The 14,616-nt window shown below is 47.1% G+C and overlaps 1 protein-coding gene across 1 annotated transcript in view; it reads right to left on the reverse strand.

Annotated features, from left to right (window-relative positions):
* Nucleotides 1-14,616, reverse strand: part of Sel1l3 (SEL1L family member 3) — a 109,479-nt gene that overhangs the window by 31,756 nt on the left and 63,107 nt on the right. Inside the window, exons 12-14 of the mRNA XM_055623830.1 lie at nucleotides 10,451-10,570; nucleotides 8,098-8,238; nucleotides 1,654-1,716 (exon numbers count right to left, since the gene is read on the reverse strand). Coding sequence (XP_055479805.1) covers nucleotides 1,654-1,716; nucleotides 8,098-8,238; nucleotides 10,451-10,570 — 324 coding nt within the window. The remainder of the gene's footprint in view (nucleotides 1-1,653; nucleotides 1,717-8,097; nucleotides 8,239-10,450; nucleotides 10,571-14,616) is intronic.

Raw genomic sequence — 14,616 nt, forward strand, 5'->3', positions numbered from 1 at the left:
ATGAGCCCATAAGAAATCCCGGCATGCTGAAGGCAGAGCATCCTGAAGCTCCTAGACAGGTGGCCTCTCCTGCTGCTGGCCATCTCCCTGACCTTTGAATCTTTGGCTAGAGGCTGCCCATCAGATGACAACAGTCTCAGGGCTGAAAGACTCTCAGGCCACTTAGCTGAGCTTTGTGCAGCCAGCATGCATGGCATCACTGTGCTGGCCTGGACCTAGCATCTGCCTGGTGCCCCAGATGAGTGGGTTTGTTTCTGGCCATCCCCTTTCCCCTTACCATCTCCTCAACACCTCTCCCTCGAGGACTTCTTCCTTGTGGTTTTGTAAAGTACAAACTTAAGAATAAAGTGACTATTGTGTTGTTTTTTGTTTGTTTGTTTGTTTTAAAAGAAATCCTGTCATATTGCTTAGTACTCAGCACCTGTCCTGGACATCTATTTGGCTAGAGCAACAGATTTGCCTCTGTGTGCCTTCTAATTCTGAAAACCGAGTTGTAGGCAACCTTTCTCAACAGTCCCTGTAAAGTCTCTCACGGGCCCTTAGTGAGTCCTTGCTGAACGAAAGTGTGAGAACCGTAGGGAACTTAAGAACACAGAGATTCCAGGAAACTGCTTTGTAATCTGAAATAAAGCAGACGGAATAAGAATTCAGCTCTAGGGGCCATGGGGGAGGTAAAAAGATGCAAAATTCACATCTGCCCTGGACAACCCTCACACAGCCCCACTCGAGGATTCCCTGGACACAGTACCCTCAGTGACCATCACTGAGCTGCCTTCCTGTTTCTGCGCATCCCTTGTGTTAGGCCAGTAGCAGGTACGCACATAACAAGCAGGACTGTGTGCCCTGACAGCACCTAGATAGAGAACCCTACTTCAACTTCCTGCTCTAATGGGCAGGATGCTCTGAGCTCCCCCAAGAAAAAGAGTGGGGGAGAAAAATTAGCATGGTTACTTTTAGAAGCCTTGAGAACAAAGGACTAGCCAGGGACCAAAAAGAGTACCCTGATGAAGTGGAGCATCGTTTGCATGTCTGTACGCAGGTGCACGTGGGCGTGTGTGAGAACTAGTGTGCACGCATTTGGGCTTGAGGCATGTCTGTGCATACACATGCATCTTCTTCCGAGTGGTTTCTATGGCCTCCGTGCTTCAGGGTTCTAGTGAAAGCAGCTGACTGAAGATACTAATGACATATAAATAGTGACAAATGCAAAATTTCTGACCTTGGTGGTGACCTTTGCAAGCAGCCCATTATCAAAGCACAAGAGGCAAATGGGAATTGGTCAGAACATGGTTAATGTTCCAGGAAATTAGGCTTTGGTTTTCCTAATTCAATAGCCTTTCTCCTCATTCAATTTCAAGAAGCCCCAGCGCTTGTTATCAGGGCAGCTTGTGATTATAATTTTAGTCTTCAAACAAAATCAGCCCGGATTCCATTGTGGGGAAGGCGCATTCAGCCTTTGAAGGGTGCTGTCCTCACTGTGGCAAGATTATGTGTGTGTTACAACTTAAAAATGACTAGTCGCTGCACTGGGACCCCTCCCCACCTCACTTTCACCTCAGCTTTGTGGAAGAAAGCTGGCCATTTGCTCACACAGCTTTCTGAAAGTGTGGGCGTGTGAGGAGCTGTTTCCTCCAGACAATTTGCATGGGTTACCTTGGAAGCAGCTTTCTTCATGAGCTCTAAGGCAAGCCGTCTGTTCTTTTTAACTCCTTGACCCTAAACATTGACAAACAGAAACGATTATGAAGAAAAATAAACCCGAATCCTCACAGGCATCACACAGAGACACCAGCATCCAATATAAAATGCTTGCAATAAACCCTGAACCTTAAAAACAAAACAAGAAAAAAAACAAAAAAAACAAAAAACAAGACCTCATAATCTTAAGTGCTTCTAGGCACAGCAGTATTGCAAGATATCATTGTTGTCATCATCACCATCATCATCATCATCCTCATCTTGCTCATGTTTGTGGAACAGAAACAAGCCTCAGTTTCCCAGTTCATCGGGGACAGGACCCCACTGAGGTGGAGTGGCCTGTGCTCCTATCATATCCTGCACACATGCTGGGGAGAAGCTATGAAGCAGGTTGGCTGGATTTGGTCATCCTGAATGCATTCCTTTGGGATTATCTAATTTGATACCCAGATAAAACACGTTATCTGTGTTGAACAGTCAGGAGTTTTTGGCCCAGGTGCCCTGGGTGTGATACTGTGGCTTCTGGGTGAGTTTGAGAGTGTGCTGAGAAGGAGATAGTACCCCGAGAAACCATTCTAGCACATGTGAGATCTCCCGAAGAGGTGGCTCGTCCTCTGTGTACAGAAATGGACGCTGGAGTTCTTGTTGCAAAAAGGACCTAGCTATGGGGTCTAGAGGAGTGTGTACGGGAAATGGTGCATCCAAGAGCAGGGAGGGAAAGGGTCCCTGAGGCCTTGACACGGGTCTCATAGGAGGAGGGAAGGCAACCGAAAATCTCTGTTGCTCCAAATTTATCCATAATCATGGGCCCTTTCCACTCTCCCAAAGCCCCAGGGGATCTTCCTCAACTTAGACAAGACTCATGGGGTCACCTGATAGGACCGTGGAGATAGTTGCATGAATGCAACTATCTGCTCTGTTTGCTTGACTCTGTAACAGCTGGAGGTGTTAATCAACATACTATTCGATCCCGGGCCAGCGACCCCATCAACCACATCTTCCCATTGTAGCAACCCTACAGGGGAGACACTGACATTCCCATCCACCCCAGACTTCCCAGAATCGTGGGATAGGTGAGAACGGGAGGCAGGATTTGAGCCCAAGCAAGCAGACTAAACCTCTGACTGCCATACTGTACTTTCTAGTGTGCATTTTGGCTTCATTCTGAGAAAGGATAATGAGTCCTAACTTCCTGCATGGTATAAGAAAGGCCCGGTGATGATTAACTCTGGTTTTTAGGATCTCCAATAAAAATGGGAATCAAGCTAAAGGTTAAATTCTACTCAAGTTGCTACTGGACCTTGACCTACCTATTTAATAAAATGGAAGCAAAAGTATTTTTCAGAATTATGCCTGTGCTGGATAGTTTTATGTCAACTTGACACAAGCTAAAGTCATACAAGAGGAAGGAACCTCAATCAAGAAAATGCTTCAGGCCAGGTGGTGGTAGCACATGCCGTTAATCCCAGCACTGGGTGGGGGTGGGGGTACTGAGGCAGGCAAATTCAGTGAGTTTGAGGCCAGCCTGGTCTACAAAGCAAGTTCCAGGACAGCCAGGGCTACACAGGGAAACCCAAACAAAACAAAACAAACACACAAACAAAATGTCTTCATTAGGTCTGGCTGTAAGGCATTTTCTTAATTAGTGACCAATAGAGGAGGGCCCAGACTCCAGAACATTGCGGATGGTGCTATCCCTGGGCTGGTGGTCCTGGGTTGTAGAAGGAAGCAGGCTGCACAAGCCATGAGGAGCAAGTCAGTAAGCAACACCCCTCCACAGTTTCTGCGTTCACCCCTTCCACCGGGTTTCTGCCCTGTTAGAGCTCCTATCGTAAATTCCTCCAATGATGAACAGTAACATAGATGTATAAGCCAAATAAACCCTTTCCTGCCCAACTCTCTCTTAATCATGGTGTTTGATCACAGCAATAAAAACCCTAACTAAGACAAGTTGGTACCAGGAGTGGGATGTTGCTGTGACGGACCGACTATGTTGTTTTGCGGAGAATCGTGGGAGGACTTTGGAACTTTATTCAAGAAAAGCCATTGTGTTTCCAGTGCTTGCTGAGCTGTTCAATGGGAGCTTGGAATATAAGAATATTGAGAGCAATGCACTAGATAGAAGCCTGGCTTGTGAAACTTGAGAGGGAAGTGTAGAGACTCTATCAGGGTCATTTGTTATTTTGAATTAAGATTCTGTGGTTCTGGTTTGCTGGGGCTGAAGAATCAGCTCTGATTCACAAGATACCACAACTACTAAAGTAAAACCTTTGCTGTGTTGGGATACTCAGCGCTGGTTAGCTGGAGCTGAGAAATTAGTGGTGATTAAGATGAGACAGCATTGTTGAGGTGAAGTCTTCCGGGAAGTGTTTCCTCACAGTCAGCACACAAAAGCTATGTTCCAGAGGTGGCCAAGGCTCTACCTCATGCTGGCAGCCAGAACTGGTAATATAAAACTCACCCAGGTGGTATGGGTTTTGAAGGCATGAAGGGGTCATGGAAAGCAGCTGAGGCTTGGCACCAAGAGAGTCTACTGGTGAAACTGCAGCCTGGCTGCAACAGAAAGACCCCAGTATTTTGGAGATGCCAGTACCACGAGTCAACCATCAAAGACAGAAGTATCAGTGGAGTGAAGCCAGGCAGAGCCTAGAAGACAGGAGGTGTGTGCTGCAGAGGGCAGAGGTGGAGAAGTGACTCAAGCCTTTTGAAGGAGCCCATAAGATTATGATTAGATTCTAGATCATTGGACATTGAGTTTTTTTTTTTTTTTTTTTTTTAATACCACTGCTGGAGTTTGGGTTTGCTTTGTTCAGAATGTGACTATGCCTTGGTTCTTCCCTCTTGAAGAAAGTGTTTTATTTTTGGTTTTACAAGATCCCCACAGTTGAGAGACTTTGAATTTTAAAAGACTTTGGATTTTAAAAGATATTGGCTATTTTAAAGAGCTGAACTTTTAATATATTAGAATTTGTAAAGACTGTAGGACTTTTAAAGTTTTTAGAATATTTTTAACGAGAGATTTTGTGAATGAACGAGAAAGAAGTTGTGGCTTAATAGTGATGTGCTTGTATGTTAAGTTGACAAGGGATCAATTGCTTGAATAGTTTATGTCAACTTGATACAAGCTAAAGTCATCTGAGAGAAGGGAACCTCAATTAAGGAAATGCTTCCTCCTGCATCGACTTAATGTGCCTGGTTAGGTTGGTACCCATTCGGGACCTCCCCCTTCTCTGAGGAGAAAAAGGAGAAGGGGAGAATGTGAGATACGGGAGGGACCAGGAGGAGAGGTGGGGGAGCTGCAATCAGGATGTAAAGTGAATAAATAAATTCTATAAGAAATAAATATAAATAATTTCTATAAAAAAGCAGGCTGAGCAAGCCATGGAGAGCAGGCCAGCAGCACCCCTCCATGGCTGCTGCATTAGTTCTGCCTCGATGTCTCTGCCCTGTTTGATTTCCTGTCCAGACTTCCTTTGATGATGAACAGCAATATGGAAGTACAAACTAAATCCTCTTCTCCCCAACTTGCTTTTAGTCATGATGTTTCATCACAGCAAGAGAAACGTTAGCTAAGACAATGTCGTTATGTTATTTAAGGAAGAGGAAGGAGAACACAGGACACTTAGAAGAATCAGATCAGAAACATAACTTTTGGACCCTGAGAAGAATCAGAACAAGTGGAACATCTAAAGTAGTAGAACACAGTGACAATTTTGTAATTTTGGGTTCTTTGAAAAAAAAGAAGAAGAAACGGCAATATCACAAGGATATGCTTTTGTTTTAATACCAGGTGCGGGGATATGAAGCTGCTGCAAAGCAGCTGACTGTGATTTGCCTCATGCTCTAGCAGCGGTGTGGTTTTTGCCAGGTGCAGATAGTTTCTATGATTGTGGGCATTTGGAATTTTGGAGACTTTTCAGAGGGTAAAGAAATGCTAGGGCCCCGAGAGGCAGGGTGGGTTGTTGTTTGGCTGCTGTTGGTCGAGGTTTGTTAAGCAGTCACGCACGAAGAAGAAAGAAGAAGAAATTAGATAGCCTGATGATGAAGATCAAACTTGCCCCAAGGAGCTCTACACCCCTAGTCAGCAGGAAGTAGTCTAACGACAATGACACCCCCTTTCCGACCCCTGGCTTTATTCGGGGATCTCTTTCCTTTCCTCTCTATCCTTTTATCTCTCTTATCTAGTGTTGGGGGGTTGAAAGGGCGGAAGAAAAAGGGCGGAACAAAGAAGAACCTTCCAAGTAGCAAACGGCTACACACAAGGTTCATCTTCGTCAGTGTGTGTGTGTGTAAGTTTTTGTTTTGTTTTGTTTGTTGTTTTGTTTTGAAGGAACAAAACAGACGTAGAGAGGTTGTTTTATGCAAAGGCTCACAGAATCACAGTATATCACTGAACCCAGATATTCCAATTTCCTTGTATTTAATCCAGTATTCTTGTCAGTTTAATCACATATCTTCTTGCACAAAGACAGCACCACATGCTAATCTGAGAAGTACCAGAAATTCTTAAATGAGACCAAACACTGGCAGAGTGTGTGCCTGGAGAACAGCTGATGAGTACACTGGCAGAGGACCAACACGGAGTCAACGTCAAAACTTCAAGGACTGCCTTGGATAAGCCACCCCCTCACTCTGGCGTCATACTTTCATGTGGTATGCCCAAAACAGCCAATGCATGCCATGGCCTTTACACCCAGAATGCCCAGGAATGCCCATTTCCAAATGGGGCCCTTCCATGTGAACTATGCTTAAAAAGAGCTCCTTGCCAGAGGCAAACTCTTCCCTGAGACGCTGATGAAGGCTCCCTGCGTCCTACCCAGAGGGAACTTAGCCAGAAGTCAATAGCACTGGGGAAACAAAAACAGCTTTAAGATCTGGGGATGAGACCCGAGGGAACATGTCACCCACTGTCACACATGCATATATGTGTGTCCCGGTCTGCACCGCCACATGCTGGTGGGTGGAAACAATGCCTGACTCCTGCCTCCTTCTTCTCTGGACTTTGTCCAGCCCCAACTGTGGTGGATAGGTTTCTCTCCTCTACACCATTTCTGTGCCCTGTCTTCCCCTCCGGTGCATGAGCCCTCTGAGGCCAGGGATGTGACTCAGGCCTCCATCTGTCCCTCCACCGAGCACAGAGGCTGGCATGTGGCCGGCACAGAATGGATGTGTATTAGATAAACACCCTGGCATATGGAGAAGGTTCAAATAATCTCTGTTGATTTGGTGCCTGGAAAGAGAAGGTCTAGGCCTCAATTTGGAAACCATAACAACCATTAGGTTGTCAGGCTTCAGTGGGGGTGTAGAGGAGAGATCTGTAGCAACGTCATAGTTGTCAGTGAGTGAGCGGCCACAGCTGTGGATCTGGAGACAGGCCTGGCCAGGCACACAGGTGAAATGTAGTTATTTGACGACATTCATTTTGGGGCATGGACATAAGTAAGGTCCAAGGATTTCCTTACCAAAGCCAAAGCGCCCCCTCCCCCCCTTTTCCAAGCTTAGGTCTGCAGGCCACCCCAGGTGTACCTGTTCAAGTCTGATCTCTGAAACTAAGTAGGCTCAGGTTGGATTCATACTTGGATGAGATATTGTTCTGAGATTAGTGGTTTGATACATCTGCATTTGAGTATACAGAGCGCAGACCATAAAGCCAGCCTGCCTGGATTCCTGCTCAAGGTGCAAAATGCACCAGCTGGGTGACTGTGGGTAAGGTACAGAACCTCTCTGTGCTTCTGTTGCTCTAAGACAATAACACAACACGTAACATCTTCCAGGCAGTGAGAATCTAATATGCTAGTTTACCGGACACAGGGAGCAAGTGCTCCATCTGTCAGTAGGAACAACGATTTTCTTTTAAAAGGCACACACACGTGTTACAGTCCTATTGTTTTGTTCAGTCTATGGTCATGAGCCTCATCCTAGAATATATGAGCTTCTTCAGGCATATCCTCACGGGTACAGGGGTGGGACTCTAATTCCCGTCCTCTGTCTCCCAGACTCTTCCCTGCCCTTCCTCCTTAGCTTGCAACTAGGTTCATTCCCCTGCCTCCATCCCCATCATTGGGACTGTTGAGTTCTGGCTCAAACATGCTCTGTTGAACTCGTGACAGACCTGCAGATCTGTGAGGCTGGAGGCCATGGACCAAGCCATGAAATATGGGTGTCTCCTTCAGGGTGTCACAGACGTATAGAGAAGCCAGGTGTCACCTATAAGGTTATCAATTAAAAGTGCACCCAGGGAAGCACTTCTGGCTCTTCCTTTTCAGCTGTGTCCCTCTCCGTCACAGGTGACAGCAGGTTGTTCTAAGGCTGTCTGTTTGCCTGCACACCCACAGGAGATAGCTCAGGATGTCTATTATCAGAACCGAGCAATTTTAGTCCCTATTAAGCAACTCTTACCTTGAATAACACGATGGCGTAGTCATATATCAGCGCAGGATCCTCCGTCTCCAGGGCCCCCTTAGCGTACCACTCGATGGCAGCCTCGGGGTTCTTGGCTACCCCTTGCTGTCCCCAGAAGAGCATCTGAGCCAATCGTTGCTTAAAGACAACAGTGACTTAGAACAATGAGTTTCACAACAATGGGTTGTGAACGGGAGGATAAACCTAGTGTAAAATGTTCTAGGTGGAATGGCCATCCAAAATGAGACATGTGTAGGAGCCCTTGAAGGCAGGGAATGTCTTAGAAGAGGGGACAGAGAGAATGCAGAAGAAGCAGTGCGGAGAGATATGGAATGTGGTCTTCCAGGCATGGGTGTGTGTGCGTGAGTGTGTGTGTGTGTGTGTGTGTGTGTGTGTGTGTGTGTGTGTACTGAGAACTGAGCCTGTGGTCTCTGCAAGAGCAGTCAGTGCTCTTCACTGCTGAGCTCCTGCCCCAGCACCCTCACTACGCCTGTCCCCCCTGGATTCACAGCAGTTGTGACTACCTGCACATGATGCTATAAACACCCTATCACGGAAGGGGGAGGGGCCCATGCGGCCTCACCCTTCCTTACATTAACAGCTGATAGGGGGTAGAGAGATATTGTTTCCTGGGGTGCCCATACTCCTCTGAACCACCCTAATAAAACTCACTGGCTTTGCCCCGCCACCACTCCTCCCTTCTCCCCCTTTCCTTTCCCTCTCTCTCTTACAAAAGTAGAAGGGGACTAGTTGGGAACAGGAAAGAGATCAGTGGGAGGACGGAGGAATAAATGAAACTGAAATACATTACGCATGTGTATGAAAATATCATAATGAAACTCAGAATAAGAACGAATACATGCTAATAATAACATCTAACATGTTTTAGTTGAGAGTAGAGAATTAAACATGCTATTTTAAAGCAGGGACGGGGGAGGAGCCCAAAGGTGCATTGGCATAAGTAGAAGCGACAACTCATATGTGTGTTCTTGCCTCCTGACAGCTCCCAGCCTTAGTCTCAGGATGGGTCCAGCCACAGGGACAGGAGTGGGGACAGGAGATCAGTGCCACTGAGAAATGTCCTCAGGCAGACCTCCGTGCGAATTGCTGTCAGACCGGGCAGGCAGTCCTACAGGAGGCCGTGCTTGAGGAGTGAGGGGAGCTTCTTTGGACCACGTTCTGTGATCAGTAAGCAAGTCCATCATATTCCAGCCAGTTCTGGTTCTGGTACTGTATACACAGGCCCATTGTGAACTTGAACACACACACACACACACACACACACGCACACACACACAGCCCTCACTTTATCTAGTTCTCTCCAAAGTTTCCAGAAGCCTGTGCATATGGATTTGCTGAAGAAATGAAGTGCCCACTGTTAGGAAGATTAACATGAGCTCCGGAACCCCCCCCCCCCGCCCCCCCCCCTGGCATTTCTAGAACTACAATACTCTACAAAAACAACAGCAGGCCATGGTTGGTTACAAAACCAAGGATGGGGGTCAGGGGCTGCCTCTGTTAACTATTTGGCTCCATGTGGGTCCCTAATTGTCTCCCTTCTTTCTGCTTCCATGTCCATGCAGGAAAGAAAGTGCCCGGAAGATCCCTAGGGAACCCTGGGAGACTTGTGCCTTGAGAAGGACAATTTGTCAGTGCCTCTGACTCTTCTCCCATTTCTTTCCCTTTCCCAGCTCTGTTCTCTGGCCACTCAGCAGTGCTGGAGGCTCCTCCCCAGACTTTAGTGCTCCCTAGGAACACACATCAGATGTTAAACCTCTCCGTTGGGGAAAAAGGCTTCTGGTGAAGGTAGCCTCAGCAAGCTGCAGCCAAGGCTTTTCATCAGCCGTAAATCTCGCTCCTAAAACTCTACTGAAAGACATAAGATGTTCAAAGACAAAGCCAATCCTTCTGACTTGACACTCTGTAAATGGTTATTGTTCTCCTGGCTGAATGCATGGCCATCTAATTTCTTTTACACACAAGATGCTCCTTCTTTTCTGTCTAATACACACACCAACAGGAGTCTTGGAGGACTATACTCCAGCCTCTTAAGCAAAAGAATGGCCATGTTACATGCTCTGAGTAGCTCACATTAGCAATGACTTAGCAGTGAGGTGTGGTCTCCTAGCCTCAGATGAGCTGTGGCTATGGCCTTGCCAGTGATGTTGGAAGTATGTGGAGAAGCCTCATCCACCTGGGCTCCAGGGCCGCAAGAGCTCCATGAGACATGACTGCGAGCAGAAGATACAGCAGCATTGCTTGAAGCCACTGGGGATGAGCAGGTTTTGTCACTGAAGCAAAACCTTATCTGAAATGACTGACAGATTCTCCAAGATGGGCATAGGCATACCTGTGCTGCCGCGTTGCCCCGGGTGGCTTCGTGCTTCAGCCACATAAAGACATCGCCATCTTCTTTGGTTTGGACTTTGAGTATTTCATCATCTTTGAGTCTAATAGTTTCAACATATGCCTAAAAAGAAAGAAAGAGGGGAGGAGGGAAATTGAGGAGGTAAACACTCAAATGCCATGAGCATGGACACACATAGTATCCTCAAGCCAGCAATTGTTCAAGCAAAACCCATAGGAATAATTTAAATCTTAGGCGTGACTACATGGTCACGGGAGTGAATTATTTTTAAATGAGTGTGTTCTTAATAGTTGTTTGGGAAAGCCAGGATTTTTTTTTTTTCACTCACTCCCACTTCTCCAAGCTTGTCCAAAAGTCTGCCTCGTGCCACGGTCCTCAGAGCCAGCTCCCATTCCCAACAGCACCAAAAGAGGTAAATTGATATTTTCTAGCTGTGACCTTAATCTTTACCGAAGCGTCATTACCTGACATAACTAAACACGTTTATTTCACAGGCTCAGCTTCGGTTATCGTCTGTTATATCTGCCAATTTTAGAAATCTACCCGAAAAACAAATGGAGCATGCTAAATTCTTTAAGAATTCGAGATTTAAGGATTGAGAGTCGTATGCTCTAAAGATGAACCCAGAGGGGAAGTTCACAGGGTGATTAGAATTTGCACACAGCCTGTCAGATATTTGACTTCTTTGAAGAAAATAAAATCCATCTCAGTGTATACATTTTGTCTGTGTGTTAGAAACTGGCTCCCATTGTTTTGTGGATTGCCCTTGTGCATGATGGAGTCTGGTAGCAAGCTGCGAGGAGGTCTGGAAAAAGCATTGCATGCTATTCCACACCACAGGCAGGTGTGAGAAATTGGGAGAGAAGCCTCAGGGAATGAGGAGACAGGCCTGATTTCCCTTCTGATGGCCTTTGTTCATTGAGAAAATTATTTAGTCCCAGATTCTGGTCTGTAGCTCAATTTCTCAGAATGTCTCTCAGCTGCTGCCTGTTCCGGGATCATGTGGGGCCAGGGTCTCTTCCAGGAGCATTAGAGGACTGGGACTGAGGACTCCTGAGAGGTTCAGGACCCAGCGCAATCCATCCATAACAACGGCTTCTTCCCTTTATTGAAACCAGCTATGGCAGTAGAATGTTTAACCAGCCTTCATGTGTCACAGTCAAAACTGTGACTCGATGCTCCCTCCCCTCCCCACATACCGAGTTTACAGAGAAAGTAACAAATGCAGGCTCCTACCAGGGAAACAGGGATTCCAGCTCACATTGTCCTGCCCTGAAAGCCAGACTAGGAAGGACCCCACAGAGATCCTCCACTCCTGCGATGTCGCCCTCTGCTGGGAAGACCCTGAGTCTCAGCCAGGAGAGAGTCGATCTGCCCAAGTGATGGACTCCATATGCCTAGGGCAGGGCAGATGAGGCCTCAGCTGACACTTCCAAGGACACTTTTGTTTTCTGTAAGGAGCCTGGGTTTGGGCAGAAGCTTGCACTGATAAAGAATTCTTTCACAAGATTCCCTGCACTCTGCAAAAAGTTTGGCTACGAATCTCAGCATATGTTTTGATACCCTGCTGGGTAGAGTCTTTCAGAAGCCCTCTGTGGTAGGCTCCTGTCCTGTTCCCTGTTTTCTCCCTCTTCTGATGTCCATCTCGTTTGCCTTTCTGAATGAAGATTGGGCTTAATTAGCTTCCTTAGGTGTACAGGTTTTAGTATGATGAGGGAACAGGAGCTCCACAAGGAGAGTAACAGAACCAAGAAATCTGGGCCCAGGGGTCTTTTCTGAGACACATACTCCAAACAAGAACCATGCATGGAGATGACTTAGAACTCCTGCACAGAAGTAGACCATGGAAGCTCAGTGTCCAAGAGGGTTCCCCAATAATAGGAACAGGGACTATCTCTGACATGAACTCATGGGCTGGCTCTTTGATCACCTTCCCCTGAGGGAGGAGAAGCCTTATCAGTCCACAGAGAAAGACAATGCAGCCAGTCCTGATGAGACCTGATAGACCAGGGTCAGATGGAAGAGGAGGAGGACCTACCCTATCATTGGACTGGAGGAGGGACATAGGAGAAGAAGAGGGAAGGGTTGGGATTGGGAGGGGATGGGGGAAGGGGCTACAGCTGGGATACAAAGTGAATAAACTGTAATTAATAAAAAGAAAAAAAGAATTCTAGGCTTTATGTTCACCTGGACAATTCTGGTGTTTTGGTTTTTGTTTTCTGTTGTTACTGTTTTGTTTTTGTCTTCTCTGTCATGAGACTTGAAAGAAAGACTAGTCACATAGCTTCTTGGGTCTCTTCGACGTTAGCAATGATGACGTACCAGTGACCCTTGCGAGCAATGTGCCAGGCACTGTCCCATTCCTTACTCCTGTGGACACCCACACCTGGGAACCTGATGAGACAGTCAGGATCTGTACCCCCATTTCACACTTGTGGATGCTATAGCCATAGAAGTTAACTAAACTGCCCAAGATCATATCATCAGGTCTTCAAATGTAGGAGTCAAATCTGGGCTGCCTCACACTCATGCCTGGCCCTCGGTCTCCCTCGAAGGAGTGGAGCTGGGAAGAAACAGATGGTGGACTGTTTCGGTGTCCCCTGCCCTCCCTTACACAGCGGACTCTCTCTGTGGGCACTGTCAGCTGGGTCTTGGCTGAGACCATGTTTCTGAAGACGGGGAGTGGGAGTGGAAGACTCAGGACCTGAGTAGCTGCGCATAGCTGTGAGAAAGGAACAAATTTGCTACTTGCTCTGTGGCCCTTACAGTCCTGCGTGTGTGCTGCCATTGAGCTTCGAAGCAAGCGAAAACTATCAGGACTATGCCCTTTTCCTCTCTGACAGAGGGGACTCTGGTTCTGACTCACCGCTAACTGAATGTGAGCCTTGGGGAAGTTGCTTTATTTAGATGATACTGCCTTTCTGCTACTGGAAAAGGTGGCTGAGTACAGCACCTCCCACCTCCAAAGCACTCAAGATGTGAGCCATCATTTTGCATAGTACCAAGAGCAAGTATCTAGGCTGAAATCTAGACTCTGCTACTCACTTGCTGGGTGACTTTAGGTGACCGGCTCCTCTGACCTACCTCTTCTATAAGATAGAAATAATATAATGACCCCACAGGTTTACAGGTCTCTTTGTTCATCTATAATCTATATACAAATTATGTGTACCTATAGTCCCAGCACTGGGGAGAAAGAAGCAGGAGGACTAGAAGTTCAAGATCATTCTGGATAGTAAGTTTACTGCCAGCCTGGGCTACACGAGAAAGAAAAAGACAAAACAGAACAAAACAAAAACCAGAAGGAATACAATTTGGAGAGCATGTATAAAGGGCAGACACAGTTTTGAGAGCTCATATCATGTGCTGAGCTCTGTTTAGTACACGGATGAACTGATGTGTGAGAGTCAGACAGCCATGGTGCCCAGGTAGGAGTGAGAAGTCGAGGCAAGAACAGCCCAATGCATCACCGCTAGTGCACACAGACTGGGAGTGATCCAGTCAAATCTGCCCAACCACACCGTGTGCTGCTCCCAGGCAGGAAAGGGATGCCTCTCCTGATTCTGGGGTCCCCAAAGGGGCAGCTAGCACCAACAGCGGGTGCCTGTGCCTTCTGTGAAAGGAGATGGCCTGAAAAAAAAAAATCACATAAAGACAGGATGACCTTAAAAGGGCAGCTCAGAGTTTCTCATTCCTTCAAACAGCACATTGAGGGGGGGGGGGGGGTAGAGAGAAGTAGCCATGGTAGGGTGAGGCAGGTGTGCAGAGCCTGGGAGCCTGGACTGTTCTGAGAAATTCCAAGGTTTCTGGAACGTTCTTTAGCTGCTCTCTCCATAAATCTGTGCCAGCAGAACAAGCAGCTCAGAAGTGCACGTCTTCTATCACAGGGTTAAAGTCTGCTGCCAAGTCCCAGGAGGACCAGTGTCTGGAAACTGCCACACTCAGATCCTGGGACCAAGCGCCAGAGAGAGGCGCCACATTGTCCAGGAGAAGCTTCACCTCCTCTCCCTCTGCGCAGCCTGCAGGCTGCCAAGGGTGTTGTTCCTGTTAAAAGGCTGCTGTCACTGGTTTCAGGAAAGGCCAGAGAGGAAAGGGCCAAGAAGGGGGGTGGAGAGAGAGAGAGAGAGAGAGAGAGAGAGAGAGAGAGA

The sequence above is a fragment of the Psammomys obesus genome, unplaced genomic scaffold, assembly GCF_907164565.1.
Source record: "Psammomys obesus unplaced genomic scaffold, mPsaObe1.curated_primary_1811, whole genome shotgun sequence".
NCBI classification, from domain to species: domain Eukaryota; kingdom Metazoa; phylum Chordata; class Mammalia; order Rodentia; family Muridae; genus Psammomys; species Psammomys obesus.